Here is a 25,528-nt window from a genome sequence, read left to right on the forward strand (position 1 = left end):
ATCATACCAAATATAAATAATGTTTATGTAAAATCATGTTGTGAGATCAAATGGATGTCAGAAAAGCACACCTGGGAATTTCGCTTCTTATCAGGCGTGAAATTCATTAGCGACTTACTTGCCATTGATGATGACACATCATCTATCTAGCCTATTGAGTCTTGCTGTATCATATCATAACTAGGTGTGGAACCATATGCAGTGACTAATGCCACAGAATGTCTGTGACGCTGATGAATCGATAATTGTGTGCAAATGATAAACAACATATTTATCACTGTAATTGAGTCATTTCTTGCCTGGTGATGTCATGGCAGACATGCGATTGCTGAACATGTTTATCCAGCCTGTATCATTCTTTGCAACACGCCAGTGGAATCTTTAAGGAAATGAACCTCAGCATACTCTGGACTCTGGAGTTAAAGAGAGGAGCCTTAGGAAGGATGAGTAGATGGCACGGAACTCAACTCCCCAATGTCCCGGTGACCTTATTATGACTCTGCGATACAGAAGGTTGTGCTTGCCTCATGTCTCCTCTAGTGAATGAGCGCTCCAAAGTCACCCGTAACCCCCCGACACCCCCCCCCCCCCCCCCCCCCCCCCCACACACACACACACACACCCACACACCCCCACCCCACATCTCGTAACCACCCACACTGCATTTCCAACGAAGATTCCCACCCACCTGCTTGTACCCCCAGCTGAGAATCAGCGGTTTGCAGCATTATAGTCTCAGGAGAACACCTACCTATTCCCCACTCCCCCTTTTCTCTCTTTCTTCCTCTGTCCCCACACATTTTTCCACGCCTCCATGGAATTACTTCCATCTGGCCTACTTTCCACCCTCGCTCTATATCACGTTGTGAACAATCTATATGTATGTTTCTAATCCTTTAATTTCCTTTATTTTTTTCCTTAACCCTGATATTATTCAGCTTCAAACTGATTCTAGAGTCCTGTCTCTCTATTACTTCCCCTAAAGTATCCCCAATATTCCCTCAAAGACAACAACGGCATGAATGGCCTCCAAGATAATAATCCCAAAGTAGCTCAATCTGTAAAACCAAAAGCATGTTTATTAACACAAATAATAATACAAAATTTAAAAAAATCATTTTTAAAAAGTGTTAAAACAACAAACAGCCCTGCAATAAATTTAAATATACAAATTAAATTTAATAACTACAGAAGAGAATTAGTTGTGATTGTTTGTTGATTTCAATGAATGCCTTCATGGTTATTTAGCCCCAACACTTCATTGGTTCCAAGTAGGGGTAAGGGCCTCTAGTGGTTCAAAGGGCTGGAAAAGTCTCATTAATGGTGCAGTCAGACAAAAACACCCTGCGACACTGAAGAGAAGCAATATTAATTCAGGCGCAATTATCACCCCCAAGAAAAGGCCACAGCAGCCACTAGGCTCAGCTCTCAGTTCAGTCCAGCCTTTTTTCAGTTAAAAGGTTGTAGATTTGTTTTTTTATCATGCCTTCTAAATCAGTTTTAATTTCACATTATTTGCAGTGCATAAAGCTACCAAATCTAAATATGTATTACAGGTGTAATTTGTGAGAAAGTCCAGGTCCACATGACTTGCGAGTACCGTACAGGTCACTCTTTGCCACCGTGTTATCAGTGTGACAATAGTGCACATTTATTTTTTCCTTAGAGCAAACAGGAATGCAGTTATCCACTTGCCGACACACTCGAGTCACCCTGTGGCTTCGAGCCCTCCTATCACACTTTCAGATTCACACATACAGTACAGCAAACGCCGGTACATTGCAGTGACACACTATCTGTGACGCTTGGCCATAGTCACACATATGACTCGCATTTCAGGCTCACTTAAGCATTTCAAATTAATTTGTCGTCTGACAGTTATTGTTAGAAAAAGGGAAAGGTTTAATGCTAAATAAATTTAATGGTTGAGTCAAGTTAGACACTATCTTGGTCTCCACACCTACATTACATACAGTAATGTAATGCCTGCATCGTTGTGAAGCTTTTCCCACTATGTATCGTCAGGTGACTCTTACTGGCTGTGCTATTGGCCCAGCTTATATTTCATTCAAGGCTGTGACTCATTAATAGGTGCCTCATTGAATCTCATTTCCAGGCAGTGGATGTTAGCGAGAAGGTTTTTTTGGGCAGAGAGAACAATTGTTAAGTCTTCTCCAACACATGCTTACCACTTTTTTTTCTTATTTTATTTCAATTGTAGTAGAATGGATTGACTTATAGGAAAAAAAACTTAAAAGGCCACTACTAGGCCAAAACTAAAAAAGTATTGTTGGTAAATTTAAAGTGTTGTTTTTCTTTTTGCAAAAAATAATATTTTATCTATTATACTATGATATTTTTTGTAAATATGTTGTTAATACTGTATGTCCTCAGTTTTTTTTTAGAAAGACTTGCAGCATCAGAGCTGAGCTAAAACTGAGGATACTGCAGTTACAGAGCATGCAACCTACTGTAACTGTAACCATTAAGCCACCAGTGCCCACTTATTACTAATTTAATAGATTTTATATTTTAATTTGTAGCCTCAAATTTTCAGGATAGGTGCCCATTTTCTGCCGCACCCCTGTGCTACTAAAAGACTTGAGAGAGTAGTGTACACAAGTGTGTTTTTATTCTTTAGTTTAACGCACCCCATGCACAAAGCTTTCGTGACTGTGGCAACCGGGCAGTGTGTAGGTGTGTTTAGAGTTGTTTTACCATCATTGTTTCAGGTGGGGCATGTGTGCTCTGTAATCTCTCACTTATTGTCCGCATCAGAAAATTAATCTCCGGCACAAAGTACTATATACTGTAAGTTCGTGGTGATACAAACTTGCTTGGTTAATTGTCCACCATATCTGTCTTTTGACAAATCAATCAGAGTTAGAGCAGGAATTGAGAGCCTGTTTGTCAAAGTTGAAGACAGATGGCGATACATGGGGCAGACATTTCAGGAGACATTAGGTCCTCTTGAATACTCATTCTAATTGGGTTGTGTTAACCTATGCCTTATGCTTGCATTCGATGCTGTCTTTTGAGGTGGATGCTGCAGGATCATCACAGCCCCTGGAGTACACCACAGCTCTAATCATCCTCTCCCCAGAAGCAACAGCAGAGCCACATCATTAAAAACAATATCCTCAACTCTCTTTCTCAATCAGAACATTTCATGTCATGCAAAGAGACATTTTGGCAGCAGCCACCTTGACCCTGTGCTCCCGTCCTCGGGGTGTGATGGTGTAAGGCTCTGTCTAATGTTTGAAAAGGCTTACACAAACGTATAAGTGCAGATGTCAGACATCCATTCCTTTTATTTAGTGGAAGTATTATTTACCATCTTTGAATTATTTAACTTGAACCCCTTAGTTTGAGCAAGGGTTTTGATACAGAAGAATACACTTAAGAGGACATTGACATACAATATTGCAATATGGAGTTTTCAGCAAAAAAGGAATTAATGTATGATGATGAGGTCATGAGGTTTTTGGTAAAACAAATGGTGAGTAGTGTACAGGTACAGTACGGCTCAGTCATGCTGTCATCTGGCTGCTGTGGTTTGACTGGTCATCTCTTTCCTGTGAGCGTTGATAATATGCAAACTGCACACAAACAATTTTCATGTTCACACTTCTTTGTGTTTGTTTAATTTGAAGCACAAGCGTTACTCGGATTACAGCCACTAACCAGAGAGACTTCAGGATTTTCCTATGGCATCCAAAATGCTTTACAGCTTCTTTCTGTGCAGGGGCGTAGCAGCACTGTGTCCAGCATATGTACAGGGCACTCAACGCTGCTCGCCTAGAAGCTGGACATGTCCTTGCACAACAACCCTCCTGTCAGTCAAGCAACCCTATTACGTTGGGCATGACATTTAAAGTTGGGCGAAGAAGGAGAACAAAGTGCCCTCACCTCCTCTGTACTAGCCCTGCAGTCGAGCCCCTGTGTAGAGTTTGTGGATGAGTATGTTTGTGTGTATTGCGACTTTGGCCAGACTTGGTCTGGCATAAGGACAGCTGTCACATCTCCAACCTGTCACATGCAACACAGAGGAGATGCTAGAGGCTGGGGCAGCAGGAGACACAAGGACAGACACAAGGAAATGTGTCTGCGCCTTTGTGTGTAGATGCATGTTCATGTGTCCATGTGTCTGAAAGCGTAAGGAGGATGGAAGATGTGGGGTGGTGGCCACGTGAAAGGGTTTGACTCGGAGGCACCCTGATGTCCGAATACGCACACACACGTTTTTCACGCTTTCTAAAATTCAGTCCTTAAGCACTTGAGTCACAGTTTCTGGGGGCATGTAGTCAATACTGCCTTAGCGTCCAACTGGGTCCAACCTGCCCTGCAGAGTGTCCTGCTTGTCTTGTAGTCTTTTTTTACTCAGGACACTTCAGTGCTCATTACTTGCTAGTGAAGGACTCTCATTCAATTTATTAAGGTCCTGCCTGTGGCCTTAAGCATAGGCTTTTTTTCAATGTTCCAGCTCTAGTAACTCTTTACATAAGCAGTTGCCCTCAGACATATTTGGTTAAAAGGACTTAAGATGTGTTTGCACAGAAACAATAACTATGTTTTGGGGGGTTGTCTTTTAATTTCACTCCAGAGGGGGAAAACTCTTCCGGTTTAATTTAAACAATGCTTTCAAGGCAGATAGGGTAAAAGGTCAACTTTTGTTCTCATTAGGGTTCATAAGCTTCCTGCGCAGATTTACAAAGTTTGGGAAAAGATAAACTAAGATTTTTGTTTGCTTCTAAATTACCACCACACTGCAAGGACACCCTGTGGCATAGTTTGTATTCCACAACCAAAACCAGCTGTTAAGACAATCATTCCCATTGCCCTCCTGGTCTTTAATTTACTTTGTACATCCCACTCATGAAGCAAGTTGTGTAATGAAATTTTAGAAGGGCAACAATCCTTAGAGGCAAACAACCTTGTTTTCTCAGTCATCCTAAAAACCGACAATATTTTAAAAACCCCATGACTCTACAGATCATGGGACCTGATCAAAGAAAGAAAAATGTGATACTTGTTACACTAATTATTTCACAACCACATATAAGTGACCTAAATTTAACTTTTGAATTTTTGAATATCAGAGTGCTGGAATGGGCTTTGAAGTAGCTGGACTCTATCTGCTCACGCAAACATTTAGACACAAATGTACAAAAGCCTGCATAGGCAGTATCAAACCCTAGGATCTGACAAATTCAGTGCATTTTCTCTAAAAAAAAAAGATAAAAAATGTTTGCAGCATCTAAAATCTATTTTGGAGATTCACTCTCAAAATGATACTAGGTGAGCAGGCTGATTGGTAAATATTACCAAAGGGCCTTTCAACTCAAAGGTCTCTACAGCAGGTTGTGTTGTATCTTGGCTGATGGTGTAAACATGTCTATAAATGTAAATGATCCAGACCAAAAATACTTTATCTGTAGAGTTTCAGCTCACTTGAATCTTGAAGCACATTCATTTAGAATGGCAGTAGCAAGAAGTTTTAGTTTTTATTTGTTCCCATGATGCTGTATGACTCCTGACAGCTCTTTGCTGTCTACTGGGATAAAAAGAATCTGAATCACTCCACAAAAAAGGCTCTTCCCTCAACAGCGCCCTTGGGCTGACCACACCGAGGGATGGCCCAATGCAGCCCTTACACAGAAGCCCCACGTTCTTCTTCTGGCCCTCTCACCTTCCTGTTTGTTCTCATCCATCTGTTTACCCAGTCCAAAGGAAGCATCTATTAAATCACCTATAAAGACAAGAACTGGACGTGACAGCTACAAACTGGAGCAAAGCAATCTTTTCTCAAACCCCACTGCAGCCGCTCGTCTCCATGCCCGTTCATGTCTGTCCCATATCGTCAGCGGCGGAAGCCTGGAGCGCTGCTGTGGGATGCGGGGCAGTTTTTGTTTACTGATGCACACTATATTGATGTGAGCTGATTCCATCAGGCAACACATTTGGATGCCATACCCCCTGCCTTTCACTGCCTCTTTTCTCCTCCTTATGTTTTTATCCTTAATGCATCTGCCACGACAAGACAGTCAGTCAGAACTACAGCTATTGTTGTGACTTTTGACATGTCCATGAGCTACAGTCCACTCATCCATTTTTTTCCAGAAACCTATGGTCACTTTCCTTTTTTGATGAACAGACCAAAGCCTGTATAATTACCTAATAGGCACGATCACGTTCTAGTTTGCCTTGCTGCAAACTGGTTGCACTCTGTCCATCACGTATGGTGGTTAGATTTCCTCTCACTGTGGTGGGCAGCAATTATAACAAATGAATGAGCTCAAACCATCTGTAAGACATTTGATTAACGCTGCTGCACCGCATTTGGAGGACGGAGCACTACTCGATGTGGAATTGCGCTAATGACAAGCAGCCATGCTCTAGGAAAAACACCACAGAGTGAGAAATTGTAACCTCTGCGAGGCAGAGGAGTTTGAAAAGCAGCTAGCCTGCAGTGGCCTCTGCAGCCATCTCACACATGGTTTGATTGGTGCTCCTAGTTATCCTCTCAGCCTCGTGGTCGAGCTGCTGAACGTAATGTGGCTTTATACTAAACAGATGTTTCTTCTAGTGTCTGATCCTTCCTCTTCTCCTTTTTATAGCCTGTATACATTCACAGATACACAATTTGACTGCAAGCCAGTCAATAATTGGACCAGCCAACCATATCAGTTGCATCTGTACTTTCAAGGCCCTGTCAGGGCTAAAATACATTAAGCAGAAAATCTGATCAGACTTGATCAGTGTTTAAACTAAATTGCATTTCTACCGTTGTGTTTCCCAGGACACAGCTCTGGATCCTGGGGAGGATGTGGCTCTTCTTTCAGTGAGCTTCGAGGATGCTGAAGCCACCCAGGTCTTCCCTAAACTCTACCTTTCCCCCAGCATCGAACAGTAAGTTCACTGATTCAATCGATAAAGTGAGGTTGCGTTTATGCAGTATTCATGCAAATTAAAATATGTCTGCTTTATTACAATCACAGTTTGAGACTCATAAAATCCGATATGTACTGGACCTGTATAAAGTTGATTTCAATGTTGTGCTTTAAAACGCATTTCACATGGCAAATTTTCTAAACATTACTACGATGACATAGGAAAGGTTGTTCGTGGCCGTCAGTCACTTAACCTCTAGAGAATCACAGGAATGACAGAGGTCTGTTATAGGTGATGTGGATCCACTTTGCGTTCCTGATTTTGAGGATGAAAGATGTTGTAGACAAAATTGCATGATCTGTGAAATTTAGTGCCTTATTATGCCATTGTGAATAATTCTCTATTCTCCAGTCAGGACTCATCAGCTGTTCCTGAAAAACAATAGGTGGAAGTACAAAAAAACGAGATGGATGAGACACAGTGTCTGAGCTATAGATGACTGAATGTCTGCAGACATCTGGGGTGTTAACTGTGTGTGTGTGTGTGTGTGTGTGTGTGTGTGTGTGTGTGTGTGTGTGTGTGTGTGTGTGTGTGTGTGTGTGTGTGTGTGTGTGTGTGTGTGTGCGTGCGTGTGGGCACTGTGAGTAGGTAAGTCAGCGATGTTTGGCTGCTTTGTTCAAATCATTTCTTCTTGCTAGGTTTAGTATGTATGCATTTGTCAGTTCAAATTTGTGTGCTGTATATGTGCGTGTTTGTGTGGGTTTAGTGCATGTATGCTTCGGGGTTTTCATATTTCATATGCATGTGTCTGTTTTCATAGGTTCGTGCACACACCTGTATTTGAACAGCGTTTGTTCTCTACACAGTCTTTGTAGGTGTGGATGTAGATGTGCCTGTGTGTGTGCGCACGCGTGCGTGTCAGGGAGTCAGGTATGGGCCTACTCTGACCTCAGGGCTCCATGGTCTGGGCTTTCGTGCTTAGAATAATCTCAGGCTGATGTTTATTTACAAGCACACGCCCCGTCGCACCAGGTTAGGAGACCTCTGCTCCCCCGCAACATCGCCGCCGCCACCACTCTTACAATCCCTCGTTCTTTCTTTGGCTCTGATTTTTCTGTTTCACTCTGTTCACGTTTTTATCATCCTACACTGCTGCCCCTCTGTCAAATTTTTCTCTCTCTCTCTTCGGTTTTATGCTATTTGTTTTCAATGCTTGCACATATGTTCTTGCTCCAGCTATGTGCCTTATACAACTTATGTATTTTCACACTCTCCCTCGCACAGACTATACCTTTTCAGTATGGTAAAATTAATTAATTAATGATTAATTAATGATAACCCTATCTCCTAAATACTGTACCGTAAGTGCAGCACACAAAACAAAGGTCAGTCCTACCTATGTTTATTTTCTGTGTGTTGTTCATGCATACAAGCACGTCAGAGCAAGAAACTACTTGTGTTGTTACCCTAGTATTAAGCACTAAAAGCAAAAGTAGAAGTCTTGTGTTCGGTGCTTTTTGTGGCTTAAGGACTGTTGGTAGGGTTTTTACAAGGAACATGATGTTTTGAAGGACATGTGTTGTGTTGTGTTGTGTTGTGTTGTGTTGTGTTGTGTTGTGTTGTGTTGTGTTGTGTTGAATTTGCAAAGCGTGTGTATTCACTATGTCAGCAAGTCTGCTTTTTTCATGTTGAAGCTACATGTACAGTATGTGAGATAGCATGACCTTAGTCAGTCTCCAGACTGGACTGGGGCTGCTGCAGAGTGGTGTTAGATGCTCCCCTTCTCTGCCAGATGCATGAGGAGAACAGACAGAAGGAGGCTAAAGGCAGCAGAGAGGGAAACCTACGGCACAGGGTGGAAAGGCATGGATGCCAACAGAGCAGCGAGGGGTTAGATAAATGAGGAGAGGCGATGAAACAAACATCCTGATACAGTATAAATCCTTTACACAACCAACAGGGAGGCTTACCAGCGCTGCATTGACCCAGCTCTCATTTACCACCCTCTTTCTCCTGTTCAATCCTCCCTCTTCGTCTTAAGATATTTCCACATATGCATATCAAGGCCGTGTATGATTGTGCTCCACTACATGCTTTTGTGCACCTTTTTGTCAGCTGTGTGGGAGTGTGTTAATTCATGACCCAGAGCGAGAATGTATGTCTGTTCCACCTTTGTTTGAAGAGAAACGCTGTGTGTGCGCGTGCAGGTTTTTGCATAAGAGCATTTGTGTTGTATTCAATGTAGATTCCACTTAATTTGGCATGCAGATGTGTTTGGGCCAGCCTTTTGGTTTGCTTGTGTTTATGCAGCTCTGTTACTCTGTTGGTTTTCTCCAAGTCCTCACTGACCTTCTTACTGTTTTGTCTAGTGTAGCTCCCCATTATCTCTATAGACTCCAGCCAAGAGAAAAAGTAATTTGTCATTTGTTCCAGTGCACACTTACAGGTTTTCTAACCTGTGTTTGATACTCAATAGTGTCTCCATCAACCCTCTCTGCCATAAATGTTCTAAAATGGAACTGGAGTCAAACTTTCTAGACTTTATTACATTTGCCATCTTTCTGTCACGCCACTGTAGCTTAAGATCTAACAGTCAATCTTTAATTTTTTTTTTCTGCCTTTAACTGACACTCCTTCCTTCCCAGCCACTTTTTTTGGCTGGTCATCCCCACTAGCATTAAACGTCCTTCAGTACCATGGCAAAAACTTGCAAACAGCATTCTGTTGGTTTGTTTGTGTCTGTTTACATATTATGTTGTACAAGTAGTTTTTCATACTTTAGAGCACAAAATCCTGCTGTAGAAGTAATCAAACCTTGTAACATCTTGTTTTACAGCTCCCTTTAAAACTGCAATGCTTCCTTTTCAGTCTTTCAGATGTCGTTTACACAGGCCTGGTTTTACTCTATATGAAGGCACAGGTGAAAAGCACAAGGCTATTTGGAGGCGTATACGTTTCAAGTCTTTGTCTTCTATTACACATCACTTCTATTGTTGTGTATTTAGTTCTAAGGGTTGCAGGTGAGCTATACTGAATATTAGGTCTCCTACACAGAGATGGAGCACTGAAGCTGTTGCTCTATTAATCCGCCACCTTTATTTCATTAGCTGTTGAGAGACAGTAGTAATAAAGATGATTAAAGAGATCGATTAGTTCTTCTTTTTTGAAGCTATTTGAAGAATAAACAGTCATCACCAACCAAAGAGACAATTTTTTATTGGTTAACTAATTGTTAGGTTAAACAGTCTGAGTAGTCTTTAAATTAGAGCCTTATACAGGTCAAACTATTGAAACGTTTACTGTGATGTCAGGAAGACCCGTGTTTGTGTCCATGTGGCTGTTGTAACAGCCTTCATGTGAAATGTGTGTTCCCTGATTCTGCTTCTGCCAAATTAAAAAGTGTAATTCTGCAAACATTTCTATGATGTTTTACCATACGCTTCGACCACCAACTTTCAATCAGTTCCATTGTTTAAGCGCACATGTGTAAAGTTTGACGACATTAACGAAACATATCCCATGTGGGACAGATGGATGGACAGACAAAATCTAACAACCCCTGGGGTATACAAATTCACAAGAACTCATACCTAAAACTTTACTGTTTTTGATCTGTTTGCACGTTATCAAGTTTCTTTTTATTTAGATGTCTGAGGCAAGGCTGGAGTTGAGTGCAGCCTGCAGCTAGTCAGCAGTCAAGGATTTAAATGCACTGATTGACTATGGCTTGGTGTCAACATGCAGTTGCCATCTTTGTGTTTTTTGGTTTTTTTTCTATTGCTCTCTTCTCTTTCCTCCTTCCATCCTTCACTGCTCTTGTATCGTATTATTGTACGTTTTTAATTCACTTTCTTAGTTTGTAACTGCTATTTACTCACTGGTACATCTCCAGCCCCCTCCTCCCCTTCTCTCCTGTTTTTCACGTCTGCCGCCTGTCTCTTTTTCTCTCTGTCTTTCTCCGTTTTCTATCGCTCTCTTTCCTCTGCTGATCCCTCTGGCTGATCCTCAAAGGGAGCGGAGAGAGTGAGTGGGACTTAAAAGAGAGAGAAGCGCTGTGCTCTACCCAGCAAGGTCGTCCCTTGCTCAACTGAAATGTAGCTAGGAAAATAAATAAATAAGAACTCAACATGCAGCACAAGGGAGAGGATAGCGTTCCCTCTCTCTCCTTTCCTCTTCCCTGAACCTTTCTACTCCTCTCTCCCATCACTCCTGAGTTGTTTGATATCTCACTTTTACTCTCCTTCAGCAGACGCTCGGATCTAAGAGCTCTGAACACAAACTTGTAAGCCCCCTGAGCTACAGTGATATACCTCTGTTTCTATTCCCTCTTCCTCTCCCTTTCTTGCTTTCTCTGTTACTTTTTCTTTCTATGTCTTTAAACAGACCATCACTCTAATGTTTTCTGCCTTATTGAATGGTGGGGGGGCATATTAAAATAACCCAACAGACACCCACAGTTTTACCAATACAATTTACAGTGCATGTCAACTGTTGCTTTAGCTTTTTGATGTGCCTGCTCCACTGTATTTTCTTCTTTTTCTGTCAAAATATTGATTATGAGAAGTCCAATCACAGCTATTACGTGGGCTTAGAGGTTTACCTGCTTACGATACAGTGTTCATTTGTTATATAATGCTTTACAGGCCACCTAGAAGAGAATCTATTGTGAAAGGCATGGTGTTATGCAGAATAGCTCGTAAAACCCAAGTTATCCAGGCTGCGATGTGAGAAGAACTAAGGAAGAACTGCTTACTAGCAGTTTCACCGTTCTATAAAAACAGAGGAGTTATAAAAAAGGGCGTTAGTAGGGTCAATGGAATCAAGTGACCTGTTGGGAGCATGTTGGCTTATATTTGATTTATATACAGCACAGACAAACTAAAGATGTCAACCACTATGAGAGGTTTTCGGAAGCTGAAGATCAAGTGAAACTTTTTTTTATGCACCAATCTCACATTAGTCGTCGGACTGTTTCTGTAAAGCTGGCAAGCACTGAGTTTCAGAAGAGTAATATTTTTCTAAATTTTTGTACATTAATCTTTAACAGAGTTGTGTTGGAAGGTGTCACTGCTGTAAAAGGCTCATTAGCGTGTCTTTGAAGACATAAGTTGTGTCCTTGCAGGTCATTAGGGGTGTATTTCTGTTTTATGTGGACCAGCCTTAAGTTGCTTTTCTGTCTGCCTCTCCAACCATTTTATAACCAGACTCATTGCTCTTTTCATTTTCACTTTCACTCCTCGTTTACCTGATTGTACTGTGCACATGAGATGAGTTGGATACATCTCTCCTTCCCCCAGAAAACCTGCTGCACTGCATAAAAGAATCGAGTGGGCACCGTCTCTGCCCCCAAACCAGATTTAGGAGCCCAGAAAAATCAACACACAGAGACAGTTTTAGGCTGCAGTGCACTAATGTTTGTGTATCTACATTTGCCTTTAGGTGTGTGTGCGTATGTGTGGTTGTGTGTGCATTCTTGCTTTTTCAGTGTGTGTGTCTGTGTGTGTGTGTGACTATGTGCCTGTGTGGGTGTACAGTTTGTGTGTGTCCCTTCTTCAGGGTCTATAGAGGTGTTTTACAGCCTTTGAAAATCTTTGCATTTCGATCAGATATTTTTTAAGGTTTTCAGAACATCTTGTCAAAGTCAGAAATTGTCAGTGTGATAAAATAAATTCACCACAAACCTGGTAACCCCACTGAACACTGGTCTGGTCAATCCAGCCACGCACTCTCAAAATTGTTCTCAAGATTGTTTTTTGCATAGAATATTTTATTTACATTGTTAAAAATGATCAGGGCATTTATTTTTGTAAAGGCCATGGTAAAAAGACCTAAATGTAAAAGCAGATTAGTTAGAAGGTTTTCTATTTAAATAATTTAGCTATTTCATGGGAGTTAATATAAAGGATATATTTTATTATATTTTATTTTATATTTTTTATATTCAATATACATATGAGAGAAAAATAAAGGTTCATGCAAGAAAGTTTATATATTTTATATATTATTATTTTATATACTATTTTAAACAAGTGACCATAGGGCCTCACTTTGGTAGAAAAAAAAAGATTTTGGGCCCCACTCCGATGTAACCGCAAGGACACACACACACACACACACACACACACACACAATTTCCCAGCACACATTAGGTGCGTGTCATTATCATGGCAGCCGTACTATAAGAGTCACTTGCTGATCTAAAATGTAGAAGTCTTTGAATGTGAACAGCAGCACCAGTAAATGCTAGAAATTATCTTTACTAACAGCCAACTGAAGTGAAAACCTCCTGGTTGCATTTCAGAAAAAAAGATAAAATATTGCACTGAAATTAGTAACATTGCTGGGGTAAAGTACAGCGACTGTATTAAGTGCAGTAATATTGTTTGCATATATTATATGTTTATGTTTGTAGTGGACATCATTTACTGCACCGTGAGTCTTGAGCTTTGTGTGGGTGAATATTACAGCATTGGAAGCATTGGACAGAGTTTATGGATTACAGCATATTCAGCCATGACTGAGGTTGTGTCAGTAATATCAGCAGGAGGACATAACATGTAGCAGTACTGTAGGTGTTATAAAACATCAGCTGAAACTGTGAAAGAAATACTTTACTCTATTTTATGAATGTATGTCCACATTGATATGAATTGACATTTTGTACCACATCACCTTGCTCCAGCTTACATTCAGTCCTGACCCTGAACGCAGACGCTGTGGATGTAAGACAAGGACATTACTGTAGATTGCTCATTACAGTAGCTTCTACATCAGTTTATCCAGAAATGTTGTTGCTACATTCAGATCAAGATTAGTAAAAGGCAACCAGTTCTGGTAATTTTAACTGAACATAACTATACAATGCTTTCCTTACTAGAAGCAGGTTTAGTATTAACATTTTAGAAAGAACAATTCATTATAACATTTTGGGTTACAAAGTTCTTTCAGCTTTGCAGCCTTGCATGTTGTATATTTTTTGCAGCCTTTTAATGTCATTTCTGTGTAGTATGACCATGAGTTCCAATGCAAGTGCTTCAACGACTGAAAGTCCAATTTCTATGTCACACATTGACGACCTCACTCAATATGGGCAAGGGCGCTGTGCCTAGTCACAGAGAGCGGTGTTTTGCTTTTCACCACATACGATTTAGTAAACCAGTGATGTGTAGTGCGTCCTGTGGTTGGTTGTGTGGACTTCATGTGACTACAACCCCCCTGCTTACTAGCAGTTACATTAAGTAGAGCCAGTTGAATGTGTGATGGTGGACAATACAGCAAAGTCTAACAGTATAGTCGGGTTTCATCAAAACACTGTAATGACTAGAGAATTAAACTAAAGCTCCGCTCTGCGATGTCATCAGGGTCACTCATAATAGGAAGGTCACTGACTCCTATTGCCATAGGCCAAGGGCGCTGTGCCTAGTCACAAAGGAAGAATAGAGGGTTGTTTAGTCTCAACGGTCAACAAACAGAGTCATACTGTATGTGGGCCTCGTAGGACCCCCTGGGTCAAATTGAAGTCAAATTGAAAATGCTGCTGCTTTGAAACTACATTAAAATCTCAAGAGTTTTTCTTGGCCATATCTTTCACTTTTGTAATGAATCATATCTGCCCTCTTTCCAGTTTAGCCTTTATCTGCTCTAACGCTGTCAGTCCACTGTCATATACTGTGTACACACACACACACACACACACACACACACACACACACACACACACACACACACACAAACATCTACAAAACCACACATAAACAAACAAACTGAGCTTCGTCACCATCCACCTGAGTCACGCAGGATAATCTCTCTGGTTGATGAACTCTCAAGCAGCCCTGTCACTTTACAGCATGAGTGTGTGTTTGTTTTTATGTGTGCATGTACACTGTCTACTGTAAATATGTCATACAGTGGGCTGCATTGCTCAGAGGGTCTATGTTAGGCAGCATGTCTGCATGATGACTGCAGTATGTGTGGGTAGTGTTGAGAGCGATGTCACCAGTGGAGACAGAAGCGGAGACTCTTCAGGGTGCCACTTGAAGAGTAACACGCCATTATGTCTGGATTCTGAGCCCACCAACAGGAAGCTCAATTTAAAGTAAACCAAAGCTTTTGCTGGAAGACTCATAAAAAGGCACACTGTTTAACAACAGATTGAGGTATAACAGTCTGACACACTATAGATGTTTATTTAAATTAGAGGTTATTCTATTATTTTCATTTTTCTAACACAATCCAAAAGATTTTTATGGCCTTTATTTGTTGATGGACATCCGCAACGTACAGTTTTGGCTGATACTTTCTCAGAGTCTGTTTTAGGGGAATTCCACAGAGCTTATACATAAAGGTCACTGTCATGGGGAGTAACACTCTGACTGTGGAAATACTTATAATGTCTCCAGTGGCTCAAGAGGAGCTGCTTTAAACCCTGAGTTTAAACTCTGCACCATACTAATTTTACACACCTTTTCCCTGATATTTTTCCCATTATTTTGTTTGTTGTTAAAATTGTATGGTACCTTTTGTTAATAGTTTAAAATCAGATTGTCATGGTCTGTAGTTATCAACTCCCACCCTCCTCACCCTGACCTTAAAATTAACCTCAAATATTTAGCTCTCGTCTTTAACACATTATACCCCCTGCTTGGATGATTCAGTCAAGAACAACAACATCCAAAGCCATTTTTGCACTGAACTGACTTTGCACTATACTGTACAGTGAGAGCACATACAGTGTCTCTGGATGTAGAAACACATTGTAAGTGAAAGCAGGATTCAGAGTTCCTCTGCATTCCTGCAGTTGTATTTGTATTGGTGGCTTGGATCTTTTATTTTTTTAGTTTATCTAGTACAGTAATTTTATTTAATCATATAAAATCAACAATATCTTGCCAATATATTGCCAAAGCAGAATCTCCTGCACTCCAATCCAATGCTACAATACATTATGTTGAATGTTATTTTGGTTTGTATAAATTGGTAGGACCAATTATTTGCCATTATTCTAAAACTTGTGTTGTTTAATGCGAGAAAACAAGACTGGTGTCCAGCCATCTTCCTTTAAATGTGTGTTCAAGAGGCAACAGAACCACTGGAATACAAAACACATCCCATTTGTTCACATGCTTGTGATCATAACCAATGACAAACCAACCAGCATCTATTTTGTGCCTCTGTCTGCATTTCCATCTGAATGATCCAAGGCTATTCTTAGATCTGTGGGAGGATAGATGGGCATCATTTAGATTTTTCATTTTCAAAGGCTTCTCTCCTAGTTTCTGTAAGCCACTTTCAATCGACCATTTGTTGTTGCATGGCAAAATGCACAGACTAATGCTAATTATGTGCACAAAGCTTACTGTACAGTAAATGGTGGCTTTGCGTTTTTGAGAAAAGGATTTTGACAATGAAAAAGGCGTCATGACAGTTTGTATGGCTTCTCTGTGAATGCAACCTTATTAATATTCAGTTAAAAAAATTGGATAAAAAGGCAAAATTTGGACCCATGCACAGCGAGCACATTTGAATCTTTGTGCAATTCTTATCTTCTGCTACTTTTACTGTAATCTCCAGTTAATACTAATGTGACAAAGCTAATAAAAAAACATCTGTTCCTGCCCAGAACAACCTTCACTACAGTGAACTACAGTGCTTTGTGTGTACAGTCTAGAATCTGCATCCAGTCACCGTCAGCCTTTTCTTGACCCCTATGAGGACATTATTTTTCCCATAAGCAGTTGTGGTTTTGCTCATGACAGTAAGGTGGAGTGCATCATGAGCTGCTCCACCTCTTCCTTCAATACTCCCACAACTTTTCTTTGGGATTTTCAACATTGTGAAAGTTTAGAGCTGCTGCTGTTTATCAGCTTGCAACAATAACATGATGAAGCTAGTGAAAAGGAATCATCCATTCTAATGTTAATATTTGACCTTGAGTAAAAAATGAGAAATAGAGGGTGACTACTTTAGGCCATTGGACACTGCTGAGCTGCAGCAGCAACAATTCTGATGAAAATTCTATCTGCCAATCTTTAATGGATCTGTGCCACACGACTGAATCAGGATGAAAAACTAAATGCTTCAATAAAGAGTAAAGCATTTTGTAACTATTTTTTTACAATTTATCCATCCTTTACTACTTAAAATATAAAATAATATGTTCTACAATTTCTATTAGTGAGGCTTTTGATTTGTCCCTTGTTTAGATCAAGGGACAAATCCAAGTTAATAATTAAATTTAGGTAAGCACTTTGAGATAACTGTTGTCTCTTTTTGTATCCATTTAGTGCTCTGGGAGGCTCCTCTGCTCTTCATATCCCAGCATTCCCCAGTGGAGGATGCCTGATTGACTATGTTCCTCAGGTGTGCCAGTTACTCACCAACAAGGTAAAAGTGATCTGTAACACACAGTGGTTATTGATGCTTTGTACATATATGTGTGTATGCATGTAAAGCTAAAGCATTTTATCGTTTCTTTCCTCTTCATGCAAGTGATGAATAACATATTGTACTTTAGTAATACTTACTGCAAAACAGCATGCCTCTGCTGTGATGTATTTTGGTCAACTGTGTGCTAGTGCATGTATGTGAGTTCATGCACGTGTGACAGGCGTGGGTGGACTGGCCAACATCCATTGGTCGTCTGAGTGCTCCCTTCCCTACCCAGGTTGACAGGTGGATATACAGTGTAGACACGATGTAACGCCATTTCCCTCAAGGGGAATGCCCATCCAGCCCAACCCCCACACACATGCATACACATCACACAGTGCCTACAGATTCCTTTTCATCTTACCCTGTTTACCTGGAGTCTGACCATTGCTCTCCCCACAGATACTAATAAGGGTCTGGCGGGGGGGCCACCCAGGGTCACCAAATTTGGTGCAACAGAGTCAGTGCTACAACACTTTATAAGTGTCATTCCTGTACTATCCCATGTGGTGAGTTATGAGCCAAAGAATAAAAAATGCTAAGCTAATCGCTAGCTACAATGGTACAGGGTTTAACAATGTAAATATTCAAATATCATCACACAAAGTCAATATTACTGGCAAACAGATCCTATTCTCTTGTTATTTCTACCTTCTGGGAGGTTACTCACTCACTCACTCTGTTACTCTCTAGCTATCCCACAGAGCTTGTCTGAAGTGATTTATAGGGGGGCCGTTTGGTGACATTTTTTATTGCACCATAAAATGTAATCAGCCATTCTTACTGGCTACCAGTCCTGTCAATCTTGTGTTGGTGTTTTTAGGCCAACTCAATATCTTATAACAAGTAAAAAGACACTTCACAGGCCATAGTCAGTTGTTGCTAGGCGGAGATATGGCTGGACAGACACCTGCCCCCCCTAGTGGCCTGTACAGCGACAGATTTGAACACGAATGAACACCTTCACATTTGTTTAGATTGGTACAGGTAAGTGGTATTTGGCTATATTGATCACTTTTATTGTTGTTTTAGGTGGATAGTGGTGGAAAAACATTCACACTAAACAACTAAGCTATTTGACGGTAAAATCGCTTCTGCTTTACTGAGATATTCATCCTAAAATTGCATTTCAGTTACAGTGATATAACTGAAACATTTTACTTTTCTAATATTCATAAACATCACATCAGTAACAGCAACACTAATTTTACACCTCATATCAAGTGTCCCCTACGTTATGACACTACTTGCAGTCATATAGACCTTGTGGTTGCAGAGATAAATTCATTTGAATGTAGCTATGCAGTTGTTTGAAGCCCCCAACTGTCAGAATGGCTGTCCTACCTCCCTCATAGAGTTGTGGACACCGTCTGCTGTGCTTGTGAAAGCATGTTAAGAAGCAAAGGTACTGTAATAGCAGATAAAGACACAGAAAGGAGAAGTCCTGCTCATAATGTCACCGCCGTCATTTCAGAGAGCAAACACAAGTGTACAATTTAAGACATGTAGTGCTGCTATGCCACATCACCCCTCACTCCCACACTGATTTCAAGCAGGGCTACTGGCTCCTTTCAGCACACTAAGTGTAAACCACGCTAAGCGTTGCATGCTGTTCTGGTGTTTTAAATTGTAAAATAAATGAAAACATTTGGCTGCAGAGATTATTCTGCTTTTATGAATTGGTTCTACTGCCGCTGAAAAAATCCCCTGAAAGTCAAGCAGCAGCAGCAGTGTGTTGATTTCTAGCAGTAGCTGTCACGTTTTATTGATGATTTAAAATATCATTCCGTGCCTAGGAAAAAGTGAAAAACCTGTGTCTGTAAGAAAGTGAGGAGCTGGTTATAAAGGAATGATCACAACAAGTATTTAAGCACTGTGGATTTTTGTCTGCTGCCTTTAAATTGATTCACATGATTTTATCTATTATTTTCTCTTTTTCTCGGATGCAAAAAAAGTAACTTGCTATCAGTTACTCGCCGTTTGATCGTCAAGCATAAATGAACATGACGTAGTAATTAGCAGTGTCATTTGGAATTGTTTAATAAGAAACACGTGGCTCATTTGCATAGTGGAAATTGCACTGAGCCATTGTTGTAGCTGAAAAATAAGAATAGAGCAAACAAAAGACACAGATGGATTTGGATTATTTGAATCAGATGTTTTAATTTGATTCATCAGCTGACTAACACAACAGCTTAGTAATACAACATACATATTTTTTTTTACTTATTTACCACTTATTTCAAATGCTATGACTAGATAGACACAACCTTTCTGCCATATATCTTAGATTGTGGTGGGTGATACGCTCTTTGAAAAAACAGTGAACAACAGCGGCCTTTGACTGTTTTTTCTGTTTTGTGCGTGTGTTAAGTGGCTGCTGCTGTTTATCCAGATATGTTATAGAGGTAATGATCAGTGGGATAGTGCTTGGTATTTATAGCTTGTGTGAAGCTGGATACACTGTCCACAGAATCAACTATTACTGCCTTATCGATTGATGTTTTGTGCGTCCACAGCTTGGTTTGTACTTGATGCTTTTCCTATTATAGTTCCTTGTCCTTTTGTTTGCTGCTGTTCTCTAAAGACTTTATGACCTATCTATAATATTTAAACATTTATTATAATTAATAATGTCTGGTTGTTATTTAGGCAAACATGTCTTTTTATAGCTTCCACTGTCTATAGAAATGCAGCCACCCAGAGTCGTCACTCACATTCATTCATATAGTTTTCCCTGATTTTATAAGAGGAAATTGCAATGAGTGTACAGTACGTATGTCGTGTGGGTTTCCCAGAAGCTGAGTAGACAGCAAACTAACAATATGAGTCAAAGAATGATTCATAATATTTCGTACCTGTGAGCATTACTTTTACGCAAATATAAGGATGTAGCACAAATTGCATTTCCTCTGTGACCGAGGTCAATTAGATTGCGCAAGCATAACTAAATGTCAACGAGTCAGATCTGAGGTCTGGGTTAAAGCACCGATTTAAAGTTTGATGTGCTTTGTCGCTCTTAAAGATTAATACTTATTTTGTAAAGAATTTGTAATCATATATCAGAAAAGTCACTGTTTAATAATTTGAAAGTGGGGTTTGGTGTGGATGCGTGTGCTGCAGAGAGATAAGAGATTTCTTAATAACACAGCAGGAAGCACTTCCGGCACTATTGCATCACAGTCCTCGCTGATGCAGTACATGAACAAACAAAATGAATGAATCTGCAGGCGAGGGAGTCATGGGTGCGGACAGGTTTAAATACCTGCAGTGTAACATCATGTGCATTGCATCATCTGAGGCTCCAGGCAGCCAATAGAAAGACACGGCTGCAGGTTGAAGTGGTGGGGTCCTTTCTCAGCATGGGTGTGAAAGTTCAATGATCCACAGACTCAGAGGCAGTTTTACCAAATGAATATCTTGTGTTGAGTGTCTAGCCTCACAGCTGTAGACAAAAGCTAAATCACCACCTCCACTGTCCCACGTAAACATAATTGAACAGGAGGGTGAGTCACAGTGTGTCTGTGTTAAAGATCGAGACCTCTCACACATACACAGAATGCTGTCATTCATACACGCTTGATGAGTAATCGCTATGCAGTTCCAATAGATAAGACAACAGCTTTATTCACATGCCCTTTCCCCAAATGAACCGCAAAGATCGAGTTTTAGAAGCTCTGACGCGTAATCAATAGCGGCCTCGTGTTATACATTATAAACACGCTAATGACATTTACATTCATTATCAGCCCTGAGAGCAGTATCAAGGTTTTTACTTTTTATAGAGTTTGAGCCTACTACTTCTTTGACTAATTATTACAGCAATATTGAAATGTATTGCTGTTGAAATGATGTTTTTTTTCTAATTAGTGTTGATCATTGTTGCTGAACCTCAAACCTCTACAGGTTGATAAAATGTAACAGTGGTCTAGTGAATTACTTTTAACCTTATGCCACCTCTTTCGATCAGAAGATATAAATTAATTCACCACTTTCGATCACTGGATTTAGTTTAGTATGTTTGTTTCCATCAGATCTTGTTAGTTAAGAGATAAATGGAAAAATCTTTACAAAATATAAATGGTTTGATGGTTTTGACAGTTCCTATGGTAAAGCATTTAACATCTGGTGTTACAGTAGGCTAAATCTATGTAACTCTATGTAACTCTACTTCTATACTTTTACTATACGATTTTAAAGTAAAAGCTACTATTGAAAGATTTATTTGTTCTAATTTCACCAACAAGTCTAGTAATTATATTAATACCTGTAGTAGTTGCTGTTGTAGTGGCAATAATAGTATAAGCAGAAGTAGCAGCAGTAGTAGGATATTTGCAGTAAGTCTAGTTGGTACTAAGTACGTTTAATTTAAACTGGCCAGTGCTGCCAAGTGCTCCCTCATTTTTCTCACATAAATATTCATATTTGTTTAGTAATGTCTAATCCCAGAAACACTGAAGGACAGTTTCTGCTAGATTCCAAAGATTTCTCTCATGCAGAACTAATGCTGAACTCTACAGTTGCACAGGTATTGTATTTGCTTGTCCTGTTTACTAACTCCCACAGCTTTTCTCTCTCTAGGTGCAGTATGTAATCCAAGGGTACCACAAGAGAAGAGAGTACATCGCTGCTTTCCTCAGTCACTTTGGAATGTAAGTGGACAATCAGGATTGCATTCGATCACAGCACGCAATCCACCTGTTCATGATTAGGATTAAGGTAGCTGCTGTCCTGTGTGTGGGGATGAGGCAAAAGAAGATGTAGTCACCTCCTTAAATCGAATGAATGTGTTTGTATTACAGGGGGGTGGTGGAGTACGATGCTGAGGGATTCACAAAACTAACCCTTATGATCATGTGGAAAGATTTCTGCTTCCTAGTGCACGGTAAGTCACAAAACAAACATACAGTGGTATGGTTCTGATCTGCTTATGCTCTTACCTTATAACTCTCATTTCTTTCTGTCTTCTCTCTTTAGTGGATCTCCCCCTGTACTTTCCCAGAGACCAGCCCACCCTCACTTTCCAGTCTGTGTACCACTTCACCAACAGCGGTCAGCTCTATTCTCAGGTGCAGAAGTCCTATCCCTACAGCCCGCGCTGGGACGGCAACGAGATGGCTAAGAGGGCAAAGTAGGTAGAACCTGATGTAATCAGTTGTTTAACATAAAAGGTATTAAAAACATCCACTGGAAAGTACCTCAAAATTATTTTACCTCACAATTACATTTAACAGAATGGTTTGCTTGTCTTGAGATGATTTTTCATTTTGTGATAGGGCTAAACTAAGATCAGATCAGATTAAATATAATATTTGATGTGCACAAGTCACTGTGTGATACAATAGGACCTCATTGTGCGACATATGATAAAGCATTTGCAGATGTTCACTGGTTTTCCTCCACCCTTAACAAAGAAGCCCCACCACACTGCATCTATAGGTTTTTGGAACAGTGCTTGTGTCCCAGCGTGGCAAAGGTTAATAACAGCTGTAAATATTTGAATTATGTGAGTAATTTGACAAGGACATAATCTGGCTCACTCATGTGTGTGCATTTACTTTATCCACTGACACGTGTGTTTATTCGGGTTCTCCCATTCTCACATTACAGTCTGTGAAGTATGATTTGTTAACTTAAAAATTTTGTTATAGAAAATAAGAAATGAAAACTAAAAAACTGTTTATTTTTGGCCATATCCACATAATAAGTCTTGTAATATTAACATAATGTTATATCCATATGGTTATTATAACACATACTAATAATGATTTAGATCAGTATTGGATCTGTAGACAGTAGTGGTTGTAACAGTTCTCATTTAAATATAGAGCTATAAAATATTTATATCATTGGTGTCCAATCTTGGTCCACGAGGGCCACTGTCCAGCTGGTTTTCCATTCAGATCACCTTGACCAGGTGTGTTCAGTCAATCAGCAGCTAACTGACACACCTGATCAATGTAGCAGGGGAGAAGTGGAAAATCATCAGAACAACGGCCCTCAAGGAACATGATTGGACACCCCTGATATAGATAGTTTTATTTTAGTCTTCTGTTGTATCGACCCAGAGAATTTTCTGATGCTTTGAAACTGTTAAAATACAGTTATTATCACATTTTAATCATCTCTCACTCACTTTATGTCTCCCCCATCCACCCAGGGCATACTTCAAGACCTTCATCCCTCAGTTCCAAGAGGGAGCCTTCGCCAACGGAAAACTCTAGTACCCTCCAGTCTGATGACAGGCCAGGAGGAATGCTGCAGAAGTGTCTATGTTCGGGTGTTAGTGTTTTATATTGTTAGCTAAATATACAAGTATGCACAGATTTCATGTTGTACAGCAAGAATGACTCTGTGAACACACCTTGTATGCTTGCCTCTTAGTCAGTAAATCAGTACCATCAATGTAGGGATGATTGATCATCACAGGAGAAGGGAGCTTGAACTTGACCAACCTACATTGTACAATGTGTTATAGAGGTAAAGCCCTGCCGTGCTGTTAAAAGATATTTGTTGATATGTAAACTAACTTACTAGATGCAAATTACAAAGAGCTGTAGAGACGATGCGAAATACCTTTGTTTAGTGTTTGTTCGCCTCACTCACTTCCTCGATTGTTCTGAAAGATTAGCTACACTGTCAATGTTTGAAGAAGCTCCAACTTGCCTTTAAATGCTAAAATTCAGTTTTCTTTGACTTTGAAGTCATTTACTGACATGTTGACAGTACTGTAACCACATGTTTTGCCAAGACTTCCTTCCAGTAAAAAAAGTAGATGTCTTCTGACAGTGGTTTTGTTTGTGTTCATGTGTTCATTGTTGTCCACTTGTTTTTCGAAAGATAATGCTGGGAACATGCAAGTGGTTTAAAAACGCATTGATTTGCAGTTGTGAAACAAGCTCACTGCAAATACTGTCGCTTGTTCACCACCCTTAGATCAGCACAACAGCTCACAAATATGAACTGAAAAATCTGTTCACATCCAGTGAAACAAATTCCATCTTACTAAGCTGAAGTGTGTGTAATGGTCTGATTAACCTTCAGAGATCTCACAGTGAGTGAGCAGATATGTTGAACGTGTATTTGCCCCACCTTATTGCTTAAAAACTGTCTTAAATTAAAAACAAGTCACTTTCCTTCTTGTCTAGTGTGTTCTACTCAGGTACCAGCCCTTGTCTCAATCAGCAGTGTGGAACATTCCGCCTCCTGGGGTGAAAGCAAGTCTGTACAATATCTGGACATGAGTCTGCAAACAAAAAATGTCCTTAGTAAGTAGTGCACAAAGCAGCCAACACACCTGTAAGTTAGTCTGCTACTGCTAAAAAGAGGCTTTGACTTTTTAGGAAGAACCTAGTGGAGTCAAAGCATCTTTGGAATCACAGTTGTCCATCATTATTTTGCACTGTTTTGCTCTCGCGCTGCCCTCCAGTTGTGTGTAGTAACGCTAATACCTCATTTATAAACCAAAGATGAGTGCATTTTTCTTAGGAGTGTTTCCTTTTTTTATAAGGCCTCTCAGTGCTTGTGTAACATGGAGACAGCACAGAGAGGATGACTGTGTGTGTGTGTGTGTGTGTGTGTGTGTGTGTGTGTGTGTGTGTGTGTGTGTGTGTGTGTGTGTGTGTGTGTGTGTGTGTGGGTGTGTGTGGATGTGTGTGTGGGTGTGTGTGGATGTGTGTGCATGTGCACATGCGATGTGCTTCAGCCAGGGAGCGTGTGTGCTTGTTGTCATCATTAAATATGAGGGTCATAGTTAGGGGTTCTCCATGGCCTGGGGCACAGCCCTTTACTATATTTATTGTTGGTAATGCAGCAACTGTCAAGTCCATTCGAGAACTATAGGGTGAATGTATCTGGGCCATTTAATAGCATCAAGCCTCTTAATAAAATAATTAAAAAGCAAGATTCTTTTTGTCTTTTTCGTTGCCCTGCTCCTTGTGTCTCAGTCTAACCTTTCCCGACCTGCTTTCAAAACGTCTCTGTCAGCCGCGGGACAAGCTTTCAGTTTGCAGAGCTGTTGGCTGTGGGTGGGGGTTTGTTTGAGAAAGACTCTTTAACGAGCATGAGCAACGAGTTTAACTTGACAGTCAACTTCGGCATCATGGATCTATGCTCAAAGTGGCAACAGCTTTTCAGTGTGTGGCTTTAGCCTTAAAATGAACTGATGAATTTACAATAGGCAAAACACAAAAGAGTAATTAATTCACTG

General features: G+C 40.2%; 1 protein-coding gene across 1 annotated transcript in view; it reads left to right on the forward strand.

Annotated features, from left to right (window-relative positions):
• Window positions 1–24,455, forward strand: part of babam2 (BRISC and BRCA1 A complex member 2) — a 56,876-nt gene extending 32,421 nt beyond the window's left edge. Inside the window, exons 7-12 of the mRNA XM_029140186.3 lie at window positions 6,800–6,909; window positions 17,175–17,274; window positions 21,901–21,971; window positions 22,122–22,204; window positions 22,297–22,450; window positions 23,480–24,455. Of these exons, the coding sequence (XP_028996019.1) occupies window positions 6,800–6,909; window positions 17,175–17,274; window positions 21,901–21,971; window positions 22,122–22,204; window positions 22,297–22,450; window positions 23,480–23,543 (582 nt within the window). The 3' untranslated portion in view covers window positions 23,544–24,455. The remainder of the gene's footprint in view (window positions 1–6,799; window positions 6,910–17,174; window positions 17,275–21,900; window positions 21,972–22,121; window positions 22,205–22,296; window positions 22,451–23,479) is intronic.
• Window positions 24,456–25,528: the final 1,073 nt, after the last annotated feature.

The sequence above is a fragment of the Betta splendens genome, chromosome 22 (genome assembly GCF_900634795.4).
Source record: "Betta splendens chromosome 22, fBetSpl5.4, whole genome shotgun sequence".
In the NCBI taxonomy this organism is placed as follows: domain Eukaryota; kingdom Metazoa; phylum Chordata; class Actinopteri; order Anabantiformes; family Osphronemidae; genus Betta; species Betta splendens.